At 34.5% G+C, this 19,384-nt stretch overlaps 5 protein-coding genes across 7 annotated transcripts; 2 read left to right on the top strand and 3 right to left on the bottom strand.

The window, feature by feature from the left end:
• Positions 1 to 749: 749 nt before the first annotated feature.
• On the bottom strand, positions 750 to 3,432 carry LOC108853815 (cytochrome P450 76C1-like). Its single transcript, XM_018627258.2, has 3 exons — positions 2,869 to 3,432; positions 1,670 to 2,174; positions 750 to 1,500 (listed from the first exon to the last, which is right to left on the bottom strand). The coding sequence occupies exons 1-3, from the start codon at positions 3,240 to 3,242 to the stop codon at positions 880 to 882; spliced, it is 1,500 nt and encodes a 499-aa protein (XP_018482760.1). The 5' UTR covers positions 3,243 to 3,432; the 3' UTR covers positions 750 to 879.
• Positions 3,433 to 4,056: 624 nt separating this feature from the next.
• Positions 4,057 to 6,697, bottom strand: LOC108851267 (cytochrome P450 76C2-like). Its single transcript, XM_018624673.2, has 3 exons — positions 6,255 to 6,697; positions 5,372 to 5,894; positions 4,057 to 4,689 (listed from the first exon to the last, which is right to left on the bottom strand). Exons 1-3 carry the CDS (start codon positions 6,668 to 6,670, stop codon positions 4,057 to 4,059), a joined length of 1,572 nt encoding a protein of 523 aa, XP_018480175.1. The 5' UTR covers positions 6,671 to 6,697.
• Positions 6,698 to 10,276: 3,579 nt separating this feature from the next.
• Positions 10,277 to 13,603, top strand: LOC108848929 (calcium-dependent lipid-binding protein). The gene is made up of 12 exons (XM_018622394.2): positions 10,277 to 10,408; positions 10,535 to 10,643; positions 10,789 to 10,890; positions 10,999 to 11,049; positions 11,307 to 11,427; positions 11,614 to 11,732; positions 11,851 to 11,949; positions 12,050 to 12,130; positions 12,204 to 12,289; positions 12,465 to 12,690; positions 12,775 to 12,939; positions 13,004 to 13,603. The coding sequence occupies exons 2-12, from the start codon at positions 10,539 to 10,541 to the stop codon at positions 13,364 to 13,366; spliced, it is 1,518 nt and encodes a 505-aa protein (XP_018477896.2). The 5' UTR covers positions 10,277 to 10,408; positions 10,535 to 10,538; the 3' UTR covers positions 13,367 to 13,603.
• Positions 13,604 to 15,664: 2,061 nt separating this feature from the next.
• Positions 15,665 to 17,571, top strand: LOC108849501 (F-box protein PP2-A13). Its single transcript, XM_057010062.1, has 3 exons — positions 15,665 to 16,169; positions 16,271 to 16,389; positions 16,958 to 17,571. Exons 1-3 carry the CDS (start codon positions 15,855 to 15,857, stop codon positions 17,382 to 17,384), a joined length of 861 nt encoding a protein of 286 aa, XP_056866042.1. The 5' UTR covers positions 15,665 to 15,854; the 3' UTR covers positions 17,385 to 17,571.
• Positions 17,542 to 19,206, bottom strand: LOC108849502 (peroxisomal membrane protein 11E-like). Of its 3 annotated transcripts, none has more exons than XM_018623058.2 (8): positions 19,079 to 19,206; positions 18,723 to 18,921; positions 18,559 to 18,633; positions 18,381 to 18,455; positions 18,215 to 18,295; positions 18,055 to 18,132; positions 17,807 to 17,980; positions 17,542 to 17,729 (listed from the first exon to the last, which is right to left on the bottom strand). In XM_018623058.2, the coding sequence occupies exons 2-8, from the start codon at positions 18,912 to 18,914 to the stop codon at positions 17,694 to 17,696; spliced, it is 711 nt and encodes a 236-aa protein (XP_018478560.1). In that variant the 5' UTR covers positions 18,915 to 18,921; positions 19,079 to 19,206; the 3' UTR covers positions 17,542 to 17,693. The 3 variants fall into 3 exon arrangements, with proteins under 3 accessions (XP_018478560.1, XP_056866044.1, XP_018478557.1); XM_057010064.1 differs by having other exon boundaries at positions 19,004 to 19,079; XM_018623055.2 differs by lacking the exon at positions 18,055 to 18,132.
• Between the last annotated feature and the right edge of the window lie 178 nt (positions 19,207 to 19,384).

Here is a 19,384-nt window from a genome sequence, read left to right as displayed (position 1 = left end):
ATAAATAAAAAAAATTAATAGTATTTTATACGTATCATTATATAAATAATCATGTATATTATATTTTAAAAACTTAGTGTGAAATATTAAAACTATAATTTAAGTTGATGTTTGAAATTGAGTTTTGTATTGCATTTTCCATATATATATAAAACATTTTTAATAACGGTTATTGGAATTTTTTTTTAGTAAAAATCAATTTTTGAATATATGTATATTTCTGAATCAATTTTGATATAAAATAGATTTTAAATTATTATTTTTATTTTAAATATGTATATAAATTTTAAACTTTTTTATGATTATTTTAAACAAATTTTTTTTTAAAATAATTAGATTGGATTATTTTCATATATTTTAAAACTGACTAAGATAGATAGTGTCTAATAATATAATGTATTTCCAATTTTTTAATAACATAGTTTCATTAATATTTTCTTGATATACTGTTATCCATTTTTTGGCAATAATGATGTCCTTGGTAACTTTTATGTAGATTTTAGATACATTTTCTGGATACTCGAGTCAAAATATTGTTTTTTGAAAGTAAGTCGAATAGTTTTTCTATTAGATTTTACGGGGTTTCCAATTATTTCATGTATTTGTTCGTATTCGGATTGGTTCGGATAGTAATACATAAACCTATATACGATTCTACATGATTCATTCCGGTAATTTTACATATCGTATACTATTTAGACTTTCAGTTTAGGTTCGGTTCAAATTTTGAATACAGTTACAAACAAGCGTGCCTAGAAAATATCATTGAAATCAAAATACCTCATTACTTATTATACAAAGCAAACCAAGAGTTACTATACAAGAGTGGTAGTTTTATTCATTTTCTTTATAGTGCGAATATAAATTACGTACATAAGACTAACCATTCGCACGTTTCTTGACCGGGACTGCAAAAAGTGGGTTGGTCTTATGCAAAGTAAGACCAAAGCTCTCGTCCATGTTCAAATCCTCAGGAAGGACACCGTTTGGAAGCTTCCATTCAAAAGAATGAAGAAGAGAAGCAATAATGAGAGATACTGTCTTCATAGCCAAAGACATTCCAGGGCATATTCTTCGTCCAGCCCCAAACGGTATCAGCTCAAAATCTCTACCTTTCACATCAATTTCTCGTCCCAACATAAACCTCTCTGGCTCAAACTGCTCTGTGTTTTCCCAAACACTCGGGTCTCTTCCTATATACCAAGCGTTTACCAAAACCTGAGCATTCTTAGGCACGAGAAACCCTAAAACCTCTACATTTGTCTCGGCTTTGTGTGGCGCCAGAAGTGGACCCGGTGGGTGCAAACGGAGAGTCTCTTTCACTATTGCTTGTAAATACGGAAGATCCGAGATGTGTGACTCCTGAACAACACCATTTGGACCTACCACATCGTCCAGTTCGGCTTGAGCTTTAGCCATTTTCTTAGGGTTGAGAAGTAGCTCAGCCATTGCCCATTCCACCACGGTGGAGTTAGTATCAGTCCCTCCAAGAAACAAGTCCTGCACATACAGACATATATAAGTACTACATAGCTAGGTGTACATGGCTTGATTATTATCAAAATGCAAATATTTCTATTATTTTCTGAATATTAAAAGCAACAAAGAAAACAAAACTCAGTCACAAAGATGTATAAGATCATAGGAATTGTATATAAATAGCACTTACGTAGAGGAAGTGTTTGATGTCGTTCATGTTGAGTTCGGATCCATTTTCTTTGACTAAATCCATAAGCGAATCCAAGAGATCACTTTCATTCCGAGATGATTTCTCATTGTTCCGAGCATCGATGAACCCTTGAAAAACCTGAAACAACACATCTGAGCATACTTTCATCTCTTTTCGGATACCTTGCATATCAAGAAACCCTATAAGCGGAAAGTAGTTGGCTAGGTTTGGTTTCCCAATGGTTTCCATTATACGAACCACCGAATCCTGGAGCTCCATGGAGGTTCTCGGGTCATAACTACCCAAGTCGGTCGAAAAGAAAGTGTTTGAGATTATATTGAGCGATGTGACGAATGAGGCACGAGCAATGTCGACGGACTCTCCTCTTTTGCATATTTCGCTAATAAAGGTTACAAGTTCATTCACTTTCTTCATGCGCACAGACTTGGTGGCGTCGAGGCACTGCGGGGAGAACATGTGAGTGGCCGATATCTTCCTCCATAACCTAAGTGGATAATAAAGCTCATCCATCGTCAATCAGTATATAAACCATGCCAATGCATTTTATCCAAATGGAAAATTTGAACCGGAAAAACTAACGGAAACTGAGCCAAAACTTATAAAAATCCAAATGGTTTCTATTTCTCTAATAAATCAGGAAACCGAAAACCAAAATACAATGTATAAGCCAAAAATTACTCAGAAACCTTAATTACCCAAATATTTGCATTCAAATTATAGAAATTATTTAAATGATCCGATATTTAAATCTGAGCAATTTGAATTATATGATTTTTTATCTAACTCACAGTTATCTGATATTTTTATTTGAATTATCCTAAATTACCTAAAAACTAAAACCAGATTTTTTTGTTTTGGATATTAGTTGTTTTAATATTTTAACCGAAACCTGACCGAATTTTATAAAGTCCCGAATGGTTTCTGTATTTTAAATCCGAAATAGACAAAATTGAAAAGTTCTAATCGAAACTCAAGAGGCAACCAAACATATACAGGTGGGGTACAGAACCCTTAAATGACCAAACTATTGTTACAGCTTACAAGTGTATTCTATTAGGATTTTATTTTTACAATAAGAGACTTGAAAATGGATTATTATAGTTAGGCCCTAATTATAGTCAAATTATTTAACGATGTGAAATTCCTAAAAAAAAACAGACGGGTTGTCTATAATTTACCTCCAACGAAGGGACGTCGAAGGTAGCCAGGCCATGGAGACATCCTGGTGGTCGATGGAACGAACCGGGTCGAAGATGATTCTTCCAGACATGACTTGATCATGTGTTTTAAGCACCTCTCGTGCGGCCTCTGGTGAAGAAATGATCACTGTGGTTAAACTTCCAAGCCTAAGACCCATGACTGGTCCATAAATTTTTGATAGGTCTGCAAGTGAACGATGGGGAGCTTTCCCGATTTGGAGAATGTTTCCAATGATTGGCCATCCCGGAGGTCCTGGAGGAAGTGCGGTGGATCTCCGTTGGGATCTGATGGCGGCGGCGAGGAGAAAGTATGATAATAGGAAGCAAAAGATCAGGAACAGAGCCGCCTCCATTAAATATTTCTAAGTCCGTTACGTCTCTTCTTGGCCACTTTCTTTTACTTATCTATGGAGGTGATATAAAGCTAGCTGTCTAATCGTTTTGAACATTTTTCCACCATTGTCCTAAGTAGTCACGTTTGTCGACTTTTTTTTTGATCAACTCACGTTTGTCGACAAATAAAGAAAAAAAAATTCTCTTTCAATTCAGGAAAAGTATCATATATGCCAAGAAACAATTAATATGTAAGTATATAAAATTTCCTGGTAAAAGAAAATGTAATTGTTATGTTATATTATAAAGAATATGGATTAATTAAATTCATATAATATCTCAAGTTCCTTAGAGTAAGATTATTTATCAATTTGTCTATTAGGGATTTAATATGGAGAAAATAAGAACTAGTGAATTTTCATTGACAATTTAACAACTCAAAACTAAACTGTATCTACAAAAAAAATTAACAAAAAAAAAATCTAAAAGTTACCTTTGAATGAGTTTTGGCCTTTTGAGATTGTAGCAAGTTTCTGGAATGGTGTATTTCCAGGATTGAATTTCATATTGATGTCAGTTTACGTACCTGGTTTATGGATAAGACTACATACGGTTGCAATCTTTCTGTCAGCAAAAAAAGGAAACAAAAGTCAAATTCTTTATAACCACGGCACAGACTAGGGTTTGTCTTTTTTGTTATGTGTGATGAATTATTTTGTCACTTTACTATATAAAACCGCTAAAATAAACTCGAAAATTATTTATTAATTCAGATCCGGTATCGTAATTATCAAACCACTGAAAAAATTACTATAAAAATGAAACTACGTAAGATTAATATAAATAGTCGTAGTTTTTATTGACATAATCAGAGTAAAGTGGGTTGGCCTTGTGCAAGGTAAGACCAAAAGTCTCGTTCATGTCCAAATCCGCAGGAGCCGCGTAGTCTTTTCCGTTTTCAAGAGTCCATTCAAATGAATAGATAAGTGAAGCAAGCATGTGAGGCACAAGCCTCAACGCCAATAATATTCCAGGGCACATCCTTCGTCCAGCTCCAAACGGTATCATCTCAAAATCTTTACCTACCGACCCAAGGTCTCGTCCCAAGAACCTCTCTGGCTTGAACCGTCCTGCGTTTTCCCAAACGTTTTGGTCTCGTCCTATAGCCCAAGCGTTCACCAGAATCTGAGCATTCTCAGGGACTAGGAACCCTAAAACCTCTATGTCTGACTCAGCTTTGCGTGGGATCAGAAATGGATTCGGTGGGTGCAAGCGCAGAGTCTCTGCTACAACAGCTTGTAAGTAAGGTAACTGTAGGAGATCAGAGTCACGAACGTAACGGTTTGGGCCAACGATAAAGTTGATCTCGACTTTAGCGTTGGCCATAGCCTCTGGATTACGTAATAGCTCCACCATTGCCCATTCCACTGTGGTAGAGTTCGTGTCCGTCCCCGCAATAAATAAGTCCTTCAATAACATAAAATCATTATATTCTTGGGTCAAGAAATAAAACACAACTCGAGTTTGCATCTATTAGTTAGATTTTTTTTAAGTTACAAAATAATATGCTATTCATTTATATATAAATGCAGAAATGAGACTATATATTTATATAGGCTTTTTTAAAAAAAATATTATATTATTTTATCGAGTTGTGTTATATTTTAAATTTGCCAAAAATAAAACAGAAAAAAAATATTAATTTATTGAGCTTATTAATTACCGAATATTGATTTAGTTTATAGAGTTTATACTATATGTTTAAAAAACTTTTACCAAAAATCAAATACTATTTCTTTTTACATAAAAGGCATTTGCAAAAAATCATAATGTTAATAAATTTTTATTGATGTTCTGCGCGTACATTTATAAAATTTTAATACTTAGAGCATTAGCAATGAATATATTCTCACATGCATGTGTTCTTAGATTAAAAATATAGAAATTAAATAAAAATTAATAGAGAAGAAGAAATTTTGTTCTTCTTTTGAGAACACTTCACATAAATTAAGAACTTCCTTTATATTATTGATACAACTTTTTACAATTTTAAATTTAGTTAGAAAATTAATTTATATGAATATTTTATGCATAATAGACATTAATCTAAATTCTGACCAATGCAAATAATTATATATATATGACTTACGTATAGAAAGTGTTTGATATCGTTCATGTAGACTCCCAATCCTTCATCTTGAATAAAATCGACAAGCGAATCCAAAAGATCGCTGTTACGTTCATCTCTAGGTCCAGTCCGCAATGATCTTTCTGCAATCCGAGCATCAATGAGCCCTTGGAAAACACTAAACAATCTCTCCGAACATACCTTCATCTCTTCCTTGATACCTTGTAGATCAAGATATTTAATAGACGGAAAATAGTTTGCGAGGTTCGGTTTCCCCATGATTTCCATTACACGAAACAACGAGTCTCGGAGTTCCGATGAGGCCATCTGGTCGTAACTACCTAAGTCGGTCGAAAACACAACGTTTGAGATAACATTAAGCGATGTGACGAAGCAAGCACGAGCTATCTCGACAGCTTCTCCTCTCTCGCAGCTTTCAATAATGAATGTTACAAGCTCTTTCACTTTCTTCGACCGTATGGTCTTCGTGGCGTCTAGACACTTCCTTGAGAACAGCTTAGTCTCTAATATCTTCCTCCATAACCTAGGTGGAAACATAATACATTTATTAAATGTGAATGGGATTTATAAAACTTATACCCTCAGAGCCACATAGTGAAAGAACAAAATGAAATATTCATCGATGGCTCCCAAATATTAATGGTTAATACGTACATATCATTAGGCCTCCAAAAAATTAAGAAAAGTATTTGTTTAGTAATTGTTTCAAACCCCATAAATTTAAGGGCTGGCTCAGACTATTCGAATCATGTGGTTATTGAGTCGAGTGTGGTTGAATCGCATGTCAAAAATTAATAAATTCAATTATAAAATTATATATAGTCATGTCCACCATATTCAAAACCAAACTATGTGAAGTTAAATTAACTAATTTGTAGTTTACCTCCAATGTGGCGATGTGGAAGGTAGCCGTGGAAGGAAGACATCTTCCTGGTGACTGATGGTTCTAACGGTCTCGTTGAAAACTTGTGCACAGAAGACATGGTCAAGCGTTTTCAAAACCTCTCGTGCTGCCTCTGGTGAAGAAATGACCACTGTGGTTAAACTTCCAAGTCTAAGACTCATGACTGGTCCATAAAATTTTGAGAGGGTAGCAAGTGAACGGTGAGGAGCTTTTCCGATGATATGAACAAGTCCGATGATGGGCCATCCCAAAAGTCTGGGCGGTCCGGGAAGTCCTGAAGGTAGCAGACGCAGTGGGCCTGATGACCTCCGTCGTGATTTAATGGCGGCAAAGAGAAGATATGTTAAAAGGAAGCTAAGTGTCAAGAGCACAGCTGGAGCCATAGTGTTTCTCATCGTCAGTTCGTGGCGTTTTCTTCTAACCACAATCTTATACTACTTACTTAAAGAAACTACATTATGTACTAATTATATTACTACTAACGTTATTGTCATTATGAGCTTAGTATAGAGTAGCTTCATTCTACATAAATGCATTGATGACAAAAAGAAATTTATGCTTAGGATACAAAAGTCAAAGGTACACAATGTGTCCATCATTTTAAAAGCTAAAGAAAAAATATGTGGTATGTTTTGTTTTTTGTCAAACAACAGTACGTGGTATGTTAAGTTATTGAATATTGATGGGCAAATAAAAAAGATTGGCAATCCGCATTCTACATTAGCGTTTTTCTTTAATCGCAGTGTTCTTTAAATGACATACAAACAGTGCCGGTCCGGATCCCAATGGCACCTAAAGCGAACAAAAAATATATGCCCCGTATAAATTTTTTGGCTTATTCAGTACAGTATCAAAATCATGCAAGCTATCATTTTTATTAAGTTTATATTCTTTTGATATCATTAATAACTCATTTTGTTATGTATGAGTATGATACATACTTCATACTTGAACATAGTTATTATTATGAGATTCGCAAGCAGTAATTAACTAAAGTTGGGACTACTATATATTTGAATAACAATCACTTATTCAACTTGAAAATTTTCATTGATTTGTTTAGAAAAAAAATTCAGAAAGCTGAACCTAATTCATAATAGTTTAATGTTTGTTTAGATTTACGAATTTTTTATGGTCAAATATTTTAAATTAAAAAAAAAACAAATTATAACAATCACACAAAATTAAAGAAGATAAAATTTACAAGATAGAACAATAACAACCAATAAAAGATGAATGCACAAAATATTTTATAAATAAATTGAAACAACAATAGTTAAAAACTATAAAGGAGAAACAACAATAGTTAAAAACTAAAAAGGAATAAACTAAGATCATTTGATCAAAATGACCGTATTGGATGAAAAAAGAATAATAATAAATTGTTGTTATCATTATCAAAAGACAAGGAAGAAAAGGAAAAAAAAAAGGAAAAAGGAAAAGGAAAAAAGTCAAAACACAGAAGTGAGTCTTGAACTTATTCACCTGTACGCAAAAAGGCAGTTCCTCAGACCACTACACTAGAGAGATGTGTCTATATTTTGGCGCCCCTCAAATTTATATAACCATTGGCGCCTAAAGCCCTAGCTTTACGGGCTTTAGGTCAGGGCCGGCCCTGCATACAAAAACTGATAAAGGAAGAAAAAGGTTAAGTTTCCTGACTTGCACTCGTATTTAGGGTTTTGTAACCGGGTGGGGATAAGCTCTATTTTTTTATTAGGTCTGTTGTCGTAAATCCTATAGTATCGTTACCATATAGTAACTACAAGTCTACAAGATTACAAACCAAGTAACTTGAATCGATTTTAAACCAGCCAATGGAGGGATATTCGATTTTGGCGTATTAAATGGTAACACTAAGCGGGGAGGCTTTTAAATTCTCGTTTCATTTAAGCAAAAAAAAAAAAAAAATCTCGTTTCATTTAATCATTTATCAGATCAAATTGTTAAATATATATATATATATATGAAACTGTATAGTAACTATATCTATATATGCAACTTTTTAATATACACTATCGGTTGATCCGGTTAGGTTCAAGAGAAATGCAGTGTATTTTGTTAGGTTGGACCGATTGTCTGTTACGTTCCACCGTATTAACTATTTCAATCAAATCCAGGGACGAAATGTTTTCTGTTGAGTGCACAATGCTAAAACCAACAAAAATAAAATTAGAATAAGAGCACATTTTAATCTTTTCCATAATCTAAAAATAGTTTAGTGAATAAACTTAAGTTATCTCCAATGAGGGAAAACATCAAAATATCAGGAAAGACTATTTCCAACAGTGCATTATTTTTTCCTTCAAAATGATGCATTATTGGAGATGATATTTTCTCATATTTTGATGTTATCCTTTATTTTGTGTTAGTTTTTTATTTATAAATTAATTTTAAACATTTATATAATTTTTATATCTTAGAACTCAATATTTGTTTTATACTTTAAAGAAATTATTAATACTTTCATAATATAATTAATAATTTTATATAACCCTTTGTATTTTCTTTTAAAACTAAACTTATGCACATAATGAAGATTTAATAAAAATAATAACATATATTTAAATTATTTTTTTAGAAGAAAAATGAGGAAAACTATTAGAACAAAATGTAAATTTATTTTATGTTTACTTTATTTTGAAGGAATTTTTTTTTAAAATCATTTGAGATGAGAGGGCACATGACCCGTACCCATGCATCTGCGTCCACAGTTGGTTAAATCTAAAATCTTTTTTTTTTGTAACTGATTAAATCTAAAATCTTGACCGATCAATCGATGATAATTTTCCAAGTGAATCAAATCTAGAACTGATATAGAGACACTAAACCTTAGGAAATTACTACTAGACACCATTTAGTTATTTTTTTACAAAGATCGTAAAAATCTTATTCCAGTTTTTTTTATCAAAAATCTTATTTCCAGTTAACAACTAAAATTAAGATTACTTGATTTGTCAACGGTCAACGTCGCCTGAGTAGAGAGATGTGATTTTGTGGTAAAGCACGTCTTCACTCTGAGATGTTTATTTTACCAAGTCACATGGATCGTTATCATCAAAACGCTCGTTGCCTCGTTATCGAGGCAGAATCTTTAGTTGCTCAAACTGGCCCATCTACTTCTTACCTTCCAATTTCGACCACGTATTCTTGTGATGCTCCAATCATACCCTATTATCAATTTTAAAGACGACAACATCATCAAATAATTCAGAAAATGGGACACTGACACAGCCTCATGATTTGTATTTGATGTAAATACTGCACATATATGGAGAACTGAATATTAAAAGATTTAGACAAATTTATACTAAACACAGCTATTATTAGAATTTAGAGAACTCATAAGTGGTTCAAGTATTACCACTGTTCAAAATGTTTAGTACATTTTGAATTCATTTTTTAACAAATTCATATGGAATGAACTTGTTTTCAAAGTATTAAATATCCACGTGTCATTTTTATTATATAATCAGAACTATAATAAAAATATGTTAATATTTTTTTTTACCATCCAAAAATACATATATTTATTTATTACTATTAAAAACCAGATTAAAATTTATTAATTTGTATATTATCAACAGTATGTTTACTATTTTTTGCATTATATATTCGAAAAATCTATTTTATTTATTTTCCTATTTTATGTTCAATTCTATTTTTAACAGAAGGAACATTGATCAAAAGATTCAATATGTAATACCATATTTTTTTGTTAGAGGATTTGATCTTGGCATATATTAGTGGGAGTATTGGAAGAATTCATCATCATCATTATTCAAATTTTAATTGATCACTAAATTATAATCCATGTAAGAGAATTTGAATACAACAATTCACCAAAAAATAAATAAATCACTCTAATCTTGATGGTAGGCTAGATAGTAAGTGAAAACTAAAGGGGCGGATTTGAGAAGATACAAAAATATAAGGGAGTAATAGTGAGATTATTGATATTATATATAATTATTAATTAAATACAGCATCAAATTCGAAATGAACCGTTTCCATCGCCTTCCCCATTATCTCACTCTCTCTCTCTCTCTCTCTGCCCTACCAAAGAGATTACTTGAATGCGCTCTTGACGCTTCTCGCCGATAACGCAAACCGTCGATCGTCGTATTATAGCGGTGAGGATCCCTCGATCAAATCAAATTGCGTTTTCTTCGAGCTCCTTGATCATCGATCGCTTTGATAGATAGATATATATATATATATATATATATATAAATTTGTTTGTTTATTGGAATTTGCAGGAAAATGGGGTTGATATCAGGGATTCTGTTCGGGATCATATTCGGCGTAGCTCTAATGGCTGGCTGGAGTCGTATGATGTCCCACCGCTCCTCCAAGCGCGTCGCCAAGGTTCCAATTCAATCAATCGAGCCTTATTCTCTAATATTGAATCTGGAATTTAAAATCATTTGTGGTTTGTTGCTATAGGTAGATAGGGAGGATTAGATGATGTGTTATTTGGCCATTGATACTAGTTACTGTGTAAATGGAACAGGCAGTTGATATGAAACTTCTAGGATCTCTAAGCAGAGAAGATTTGATGAAGATTTGTGGTGATAACTTTCCTCAGTGGATATCCTTCCCTGCCTTTGAACAGGTTTGTTTTGTGTGATTTATATCTTATATTAGTCAGTGTTCATCTTCCAACAGTGCTTTGAACACGGTTTATTAGAAAAATGAGCCGGTATACCTTTTTACTTTTCAGGTCAAATGGCTGAATAAACTACTCGTCAAGATGTGGCCATTTATTGCAGATGTGAGATTCTTTATTTTCTTTTGTTACACCTTACTAAATATATATTCTATCCTACTGTAGATGGTTGGAAGTTGCCTATGATATTACTAGCATGCATAATGTTTTATGAAGTTGTCCTGGGAAGAGGAGAGTCATTCTTTTCTAGTGTTAATCGACAATTAGGATAGGTTCAATTTATTGGATGCAATAAAACATTTTATGCAGCTTGGCTGGTCATAGAGTCTTTAACTATCTGTTGTCTAATGACTAATTTTCAGGCAGCAACTATGGTAATAAGAGATTCTGTTGAGCCGCTGCTTGAAGATTACAGACCACCAGGAATTTCTTCCCTCAAGTTCAGCAAACTTACTCTGGGTAACGTAGCACCAAAGATTGAAGGTAAAATATGGTTGACTACATTGTTTTCTCTTCCACTTTGCTCATGCTTGCATTGTCCTACTATCTATTTTGGATGCTGCCAGTAGCTAATGACTCCTTGTGCTTTGCAGAACTTCATGCATTTTGTCTTGTATAGGTTAGTTTTTCTTAAAGCCTTTTCACATGCATTATTATTTATTGCTGCAGGTATCCGTGTTCAAAGTTTCAAGGAAGGTCAAATCACAATGGATGTTGATCTTCGATGGGGTGGTGATCCAAATATTGTTTTAGGTGTTGCAGCACTTGTTGCTTCCATACCCATTCAGGTTAATAGAAATATATTTTAGTTCTTCTTGTTTGGGTTTTCTATATTATAATATCCGTTTGCACCTTCCCGATATAGATTCTTTATCTGTACCAACACTTTGTTTCTGGCTGGAACAGTTGAAGGATCTTCAAGTTTTCACAGTTGCACGTGTTATCTTTCAACTTGCGGATGAGATTCCTTGTATATCTGCTGTTGTTGTAGCTCTACTTGCTGATGTACAATTTCTTTTCCTTTTAATGACCCCACAATCAGATGCAGTTTTCTATATCATTCTCCTATCTGACAGTGACCAACTTTATAAATTATCTTAACCAGCCAAAACCAAGAATCGATTACACTCTGAAGGCTGTGGGTGGAAGCTTGACGGCCATTCCTGGACTATCTGATATGATTGATGTAAGTTCCTCATTTGGAATGTCAAGCAGTTTCCAGGTGTTCATGCAGATATTTTATCCTTTTTTTCTGGTAGGACACCGTTGATTCTATTGTGAAAGACATGCTTCAGTGGCCTCATAGAATAGTTGTTCCCATTGGTGGTATTCCTGTTGATATCAGGTACTGTTCCTGTGTTTCCTTTTCTATTTATTTCGCCACATATATATTCTTCCTGCCACTGCCCATCTTTTGTTTTCTCTCCACTGATATAGCCATAGGATTCACTTGGTCATTATACTTATTGAGAAAGCATTTTACATGTTGACGATTCTCTCTCTGTTTTTCTCTTTCACAGTGAATTAGAACTTAAGCCACAGGGAAAGCTTATAGTAACAGTAGTGAAAGCAACTAACTTGAAGAACAAGGAATTGATTGGAAAATCAGACCCTTATGCTGCCATCCACATTCGTCCTGTCTTCAAGTATAAAACAAAGGCAATCGAGAACAACTTGAATCCTGTTTGGGACCAAACATTTGAACTGATTGCAGAGGACAAAGAAACCCAGTCGCTCACTGTAGAGGTTTGCAATCTAAGACGGTTACGCTTCGTACTTGTTCAAGGCAAACGTTAACTATCCTTCTCGTTTTTGTTGAACTCTTGACAGGTATTTGATAAAGACGTAGGCCAAGATGAACGTCTAGGACTTGTGAAACTTCCTCTAAGCAGTTTGGAAGCGGGGGTTACAAAGGAAATGGAGCTGAATCTGTTGTCTTCACTCGATACTTTGAAAGTAAAAGACAAGAAAGATAGAGGAAGTATAACACTTAAGGTATAATCTCCCCTTGTATAAACCGCAAAGCTTAATTAGTTCCTGACTTGGTTTCTCTCCCAAGGTACATTATCATGAGTTCAACAAAGAGGAGCAAATGGCTGCGTTAGAAGAAGAGAAGAAAATAATGGAAGAAAAGAAGAGATTGAAGGAATCAGGAATGATAGGTAGCACGATGGATGCAGTTGGAAGTGGGCTCGGTGCTGGTGTGGGAATGGTTGGGACAGGGATTGGTGCAGGTGTAGGAATGGTTGGAACCGGTGTGAGCTCGGGTGTTGGGATGGTTGGTAGCGGCTTCGGAGCTGTCGGTAGTGGTTTGAGCAAAGCAGGGAGGTTCATGGGTAGAACTATTACAGGTCAGACCAGTAAACGTAGTGGCTCCACCACTCCTGTGAATAGCGAGACCGATGGTTTCAAACAACAGTAAGTAAACACTTCGGGTTTAAAGCAAAAGATTTGTGATCACAATAACATCGTTTTTTTTTATTTCTAGTCTTGCGACGATATATGTTTTTCTCCTCTTTTCGTGTTTTTTTTTTTTTTTTTTTTTTTTTAGTTTTTACCACTCTTAAATTTGGTTTCTGGATTATTGATTGGAGTAAATTGTTTTATTTGTGAACTTAACTTATAAATCTTCTACAAAAGTCGTATTGTTTAATCGTCACATCATCTGCTAAGAGCATAGAACCGTTATTATTCAAGAATACAAGAACAGAGGCAATATTATAAACACAAAAAAGTTGGCTATTTAAACCACTTGATTGAATATATGTATATGATAAGCTGGCTTGTATTTAGAATGGTAAAGTAATACAAAAAGTGATGTATCGACGTAGTATAGACTGTATAGTTTAAACATGCTAACATCATATGCTTAGTTTTTTACTAATTTAAAAACTCATGATTGATTGAAAGTAAATTACTCAGTTAAGAGTAGAAATAAATAATAGGTAGTGTCTTTCACTATCACGTTTTTCAGATATAACGTCGTTCTCCTAGCTCTCTTTGTCACTTATTAATTTCAGTACCATAAATCATAATGAAAAATATAGAAGCTCAACAAACGAACACAAGCGAGATCTTTCTTATCCATTTTGGACCAGTTTTTTCAAATTCCCATTATTGGTATTTTATAATGGTCAAAAATATGTTGCTTCCAATCGATTAGCCTATCTTCCTCCACCTCTTTTATATACTACTATTACTATATACTATGGTAGTTGGAAAGATGTACGTAATATTTATATTGGGAAGCTTTGATTGATTTTATTATTATATAATATATAGATAACTGTAGATTGGTAGCCAAATATGTGTGGTTTATTAAAATCAAAACTAAGTAATATATTGAGACTGGATACGAGAAAATGTGGATGACATATTAACACGATCCTATGACTTGGATCCACGTAAGCCTAAACTGTGGGGAGTTTGTACTAACTGGTGCATACGTAAGCCAAGTGGATAATGTGTCCCGACCACAAAGATCGACACCATGATTTTATTTACTTTATTCCTAAATAATTGCACCAAGGAGGTGGCCACATTGTGAAAAATGTTATCAATATAAGACAGATGATTATTTGAGGGAAAGTTCTTTTGTTGATTGGCAACCTTAGGTCAAAATAGGGACATGAAAATTAGATATAACAAAACTAATGCATCTGCAGAGTTTTCTTTTCTTTTAATATGGACTCTATTTACTTTTTCTTCCAACTAATCTTATAATGTGAAATTATATTTCAAAGGGTCAGTTCTCGATAATGACTTCAATAGTTTGATATGAATAGTGTATTCATTTTACCATGCATATATATATATATATATTTTTTTTGTAAACTGCATTCTTATACCATGCATATATACATTACAGTATTTGTAATCAGGTATAGCTTTGTTGCTCTAGACGACTAGACCGATGACATGAATATCTGTTAGACTGTTACTGACACGAATACAACAGTTATTCTGTTCTTGTCTTCTGTTTATAACCATAAGAGACAACACATGATAAATAAGTTTCCAATACTCGACCCTCATGCTTATTTTAGTGACGCATTTACGTTTATTTTTCTAACAAAAGTTTATAGGCTTCGAGTATATATAGTTATTATACACTATCACTTTGGTAATGACATTAATAGTTCATTTTTTACATATTTAATCCACTGATCATATGCATCACTTCTTCTAGCATACAGTTGTAGCATGCTTAGCTCTATCATCGCAGCCAAACGCACCATATCAATAACATTTTTTTTTGAACGACTTCATTTAAACAAAAAATTGGATAAAGTGGGCTCGACGTTGTTATGAATCAGAATAACTAAAATAAATATTTAATTCTACTCAACCACAAACACAAATAAAAAAATTGAAATTATTATACACTCACTAAAAATTCTAAAAAAAAATCCACCTCACATTAATTAAACCTTCGCCAGGTGTTTTACTTGTCGTTAAATATCCCCCAAACCCCACCAGAACGCGTGTAATGCACTTTTAACCCAAACTATTAGGCCAAGTGGCCAGCTTTTTAATCACTCCCTTATCCAGATCCGACCCGACCCGACTCGACCCGACTCGACTCCAGAAAACGTATACATCCCACAGATAAAAAAAGATACGTATAGTACACTTCTACGAAATTATAAAATGATTGTATTAGGCCAGGAGAATTGACCTTTGAATTCATTTCTTCTATTTAAACTTGGCTTTGCGTATTTGTATTCTCTCTTATCTTCTAAACCGTATTTAAAAAAAAAATCGAAAACGAAGAAAAAAGAAAGCAAAAAAGCATCCTTTTTCTCTTCAGTTTCTATCAATCGATTCTCCGCGTGCCATGCAAATCGAGATTCGATTGATAACGTAAGTAAAGACTCTCTCTTTCTCAATCTATCGGCGGGTTTGTGACCATGGGCGCGAATATCTCAGGCGTCACGCCGGAGTTTGACCGGAGGAACATTGAACCCAGGTTATCCGATTTGCCGGAGAACTGCGTAGCGTTGATCATGATGCGTCTCGACCCGCCGGAGATCTGTCGGCTCGCTCGTCTCAGCAGGGTCTTCCGCCGCGCGTCGTCGGCTGATTTCGTGTGGGAGTCGAAGCTGCCTCCGAGCTATCGAGCCATCGCGCGGAAGGTGTTCGACGAAATTACTGTGAGGAAGTTGATAAAGAAGGATCTTTACGCGAAGCTTAGTAGGCCCAATCTCTTCGACGGTGGCACAAAGGTTGACACTTTTTTGAATCACTTTTTTTTTTTGAAATAAAAATAAAGTCAGCAGCTTTCTTATTGTGTGAGAAGGTGTGTTGTTGTTGTTGATTGGAGCAGGAGCTATGGATAGATAAGAACAGTGGTCGTCTTTGTGTATCGGTTTCTTCAAAGGCGTTAAGGATTACGGGAATTGATGATCGGAGATACTGGACTCATGTCCCAACCGATGAATCCAGGTAGACCTGAGATTTTGAAACCGAACTGAACCGAATTTTCGGTTAGTTCGGTTAAGAAGTTTGGTTTGATTCAGTATGTTTTTTTTTTAAAGATTGATTTTCGGTTGGATTTAGCAACTGATTACTCCGGTTTTCTTCTAATTATAACCAAACCATACTAAAACCTAAACCGAACTAACTAAGATAACTGAACTAACCAAATTTAACCAAAATTAAAGCAAAATCTAATTAATTTCGATAGGATTTTTGAAAACCGAACTAATAGAATACTGAACCAAACTTTATTTCGGGTTAATTCAGTAATATTAATATCGAATCAAATTAACCAAAAACCGAGCTACTCAAAAACCAAACTACCCTAACTAACCAAACCTAACCAAACCAAACCGGCAGGCCTAAATCCACGTGTTGTTTCATCAGTTTGATTTCTTCTCTTGATTTAGATAAAAAAAAATTATTATGATATTATGGTGGAATATTCAGTTTGGTTTTGTATACTTTGTATGCTAGTTTCAGTGAGCTTGTACCCTTTATCTTGATTCGTCTCTACCAATGTTCACATCTCCAGGTTCCACTCAGTTGCATATGTTCAACAGATATGGTGGTTCGAAGTAGGAGGAGAGTTTGAGATCCAGTTCCCATCTGGAACATACAGTCTCTTCTTCCGTATCCAGCTCGGCAAAACATCAAAGAGACTCGGAAGGAGAATGTGCAACTCCGAGCACGTTCACGGATGGGACATAAAGCCCGTTAGGTTCCAGCTGGCAACTTCAGACAACCAACAAGCTGTTTCGCTGCGTTATCTGAACAACAACCCTGGACACTGGAGTCACTATCACGTCGGGGATTTCAAAGTGGTGAATCCAAATATATCGACAGGAGTCAAGTTCTCGATGACTCAGATTGATTGCACTCACACGAAAGGTGGCCTGTGCATAGACTCTGTTCTTATAGTACCTAAAGAAAATGCAAGGAAGGTTGTTGAATCAGAATAGTTATTTTATTTTATTTTTTTGTAGATATTGAGTGAGATTGTTGTAAATGGTGAGAAGAATCTATTTTTTTTTTCCTTGATCTGGAACTTGTTGTACACATGGTTGGGTTGTCTCTGGTTTTGTCTGTAGTTACAGTGATTGTAAGAGACTAAAGGTATTGAACTTGAACATAGAATCCTTTCAGCTATGTAGAAACAGAGTCTTGTTCAGAGTATAAGTTATCATTATTACAGCATAGGAGCAACATAGACTCTTAAGATTACGTGAAACAATTATTCTGAAGGTCTAGAGAAGAAGCTTCTTCTTGCTTCAAGCTGTCTTTAACTTGGGACGCACTGGAAGCAACTGTGTAGTAACAGAAATTTTGTAAAAAAAAATCGGATGGAAGTGGGGTTTATGGGAAGGAAGAGGTTGCTTTTTACCTGATAACAAGAGATAAGTGAGGTGATAAGCCCCAAAAAGCCAGTGACACGATGACCAATTATCCATGGAGCTAAACGAAGCAGACCAATGGCTACAACAATGTCCATGCTTGATTTAATCAAAGCTACTATTCTGTCTTTTGTTTTCTGAAGCTTAGCACGATGCAACTCATCCTGCAGTTTTGACAAATATAATGAGTTTTAGAAACAAAGACAAGAAAGATCAGAGAGTTTTAGTTTTTTTTTACATGATTCTTCTTTTCATCATCTTTGAGTTCCTTGTCCATCTTCTTCATAGATGAAGAGAGCCTTACAAGCTCACAAATCTAATAAAGAATCAAGATCAGTGTATATATATATGTCAAGACACATGAAAATCGAAATGTAGAGAAAGATTATATATAAAACCTCAATTATTACAATACAGATAGATGATCCAAGCCAGCAGAAAATTGAGAAACCGCTAATCAACTCCGTTAATATTTTGTTCTGCGTACTTTAGTCACTTAGCAGAGATAATGTAAATATTAAAAACACTTCAATAGACCAATATGGATTGTTGCCTTAATGTCACCTTATATATGCCGGATCTACCAAGCCAGACGAATTGATCAAGAAAGAAGTAGGTACACAAGAGAGCATTCTTGCACTGAAAACAGCCAAACCAACAAACAAAAAGAAAAACACAAAAAAATTAACGACCGAAACTTGGTTTAAACATATAGCAAATGTTGTAACATGTTGTTGGGCACCTTTCCGAGCAAGACAAGAGGAAGAGGAGTCCTTCTATGCACAGGGCTAATAAGCAATTGAAAATCATTGAGAAACTGCACATTTAAAGCCCATTTTCTAAATCAGAAATCAAAAACAGTTTTTTACAATATTAAGAAGAAGGAAATGGCAAAGTGACAATGACCTTGAAAAGACGGAACACTTTTCTAGCCAAACTGGTGTTTCTGTAGACATTTTGAGCAGTACCAGGTTTTCCACCGCTCAAGAATTTGGAACCGTACTGTATAGCTCTGCATATCTTATCTCTAGCCTCAGCTTTGTTCAAGTATAGGATTATAAGAGCTAGCTCGTCTCTGGTTAAATATAATGTTTTCATCTTCTATCTGCAAAAAAAAACACACACACACACACAAAATTTCACGGCTACGTTTGATTGATGAGAGAAACACACATTAAAGTTTTCACTTTTATCAATTTCAAACGAGAATATCAGTTTCATCAGCAACCAAAAAAAAAAGAAGACGAAACAGAGCAATGCACCTCCTTGATGATCTAGGCGAGAGGATCCTGAGATTCAGTGCCATACTATTTCTGGAACATCATTCTTTGTGTGTTGTGTCATAAAATGCGTGTTTGGTCTACTTTCTTTATAAAACGCATTGAAACGCAACGTTTTGAATCAAATATCCAATCTTATGATCGGCTCCACTTCACTCCTCACCTATTGCACTTTGATTCTATCCCACGTCATCTGCAGAGAGTTTTAGAATAGGCAGTTTAAAATGGGCCAGGCCTTTTGAGAAGTCTTACTTTCCACAACAGGATGGAGATAGCCTTGCGTGGTCG

Source organism: Raphanus sativus, chromosome 4 (genome assembly GCF_000801105.2).
Source record: "Raphanus sativus cultivar WK10039 chromosome 4, ASM80110v3, whole genome shotgun sequence".
Classification (NCBI taxonomy): domain Eukaryota; kingdom Viridiplantae; phylum Streptophyta; class Magnoliopsida; order Brassicales; family Brassicaceae; genus Raphanus; species Raphanus sativus.
Note: the sequence above shows the minus strand (reverse complement) of the source record. Positions and strands in the feature narration are given on the sequence as shown.

Coding starts and splice junctions, on each gene's coding strand:
- LOC108849501 (XM_057010062.1), top strand. CDS start 15,855: ATGGGCGCGAATATCTCAGGCGTCACGCCGGAGTTTGACCGGAGGAAC. Junction 16,170..16,270: donor TCTTCGACGGTGGCACAAAG/GTTGACACTTTT, acceptor TGATTGGAGCAG/GAGCTATGGATAGATAAGAA. Junction 16,390..16,957: donor GTCCCAACCGATGAATCCAG/GTAGACCTGAGA, acceptor TCACATCTCCAG/GTTCCACTCAGTTGCATATG.
- LOC108853815 (XM_018627258.2), bottom strand. CDS start 3,242: ATGGAGGCGGCTCTGTTCCTGATCTTTTGCTTCCTATTATCATACTTT. Junction 2,175..2,868: donor TCGACGTCCCTTCGTTGGAG/GTAAATTATAGA, acceptor TTATCCACTTAG/GTTATGGAGGAAGATATCGG. Junction 1,501..1,669: donor ACATCAAACACTTCCTCTAC/GTAAGTGCTATT, acceptor CTGTATGTGCAG/GACTTGTTTCTTGGAGGGAC.
- LOC108851267 (XM_018624673.2), bottom strand. CDS start 6,670: ATGAGAAACACTATGGCTCCAGCTGTGCTCTTGACACTTAGCTTCCTT. Junction 5,895..6,254: donor TCCACATCGCCACATTGGAG/GTAAACTACAAA, acceptor GTTTCCACCTAG/GTTATGGAGGAAGATATTAG. Junction 4,690..5,371: donor ATATCAAACACTTTCTATAC/GTAAGTCATATA, acceptor ATGTTATTGAAG/GACTTATTTATTGCGGGGAC.
- LOC108849502 (XM_018623058.2), bottom strand. CDS start 18,914: ATGAAAACATTATATTTAACCAGAGACGAGCTAGCTCTTATAATCCTA. Junction 18,634..18,722: donor AAGTGTTCCGTCTTTTCAAG/GTCATTGTCACT, acceptor TTAAATGTGCAG/TTTCTCAATGATTTTCAATT. Junction 18,133..18,214: donor TCTGTATTGTAATAATTGAG/GTTTTATATATA, acceptor ATTCTTTATTAG/ATTTGTGAGCTTGTAAGGCT.
- LOC108848929 (XM_018622394.2), top strand. CDS start 10,539: ATGGGGTTGATATCAGGGATTCTGTTCGGGATCATATTCGGCGTAGCT. Junction 10,644..10,788: donor CCTCCAAGCGCGTCGCCAAG/GTTCCAATTCAA, acceptor TAAATGGAACAG/GCAGTTGATATGAAACTTCT. Junction 10,891..10,998: donor CCTTCCCTGCCTTTGAACAG/GTTTGTTTTGTG, acceptor TTTACTTTTCAG/GTCAAATGGCTGAATAAACT.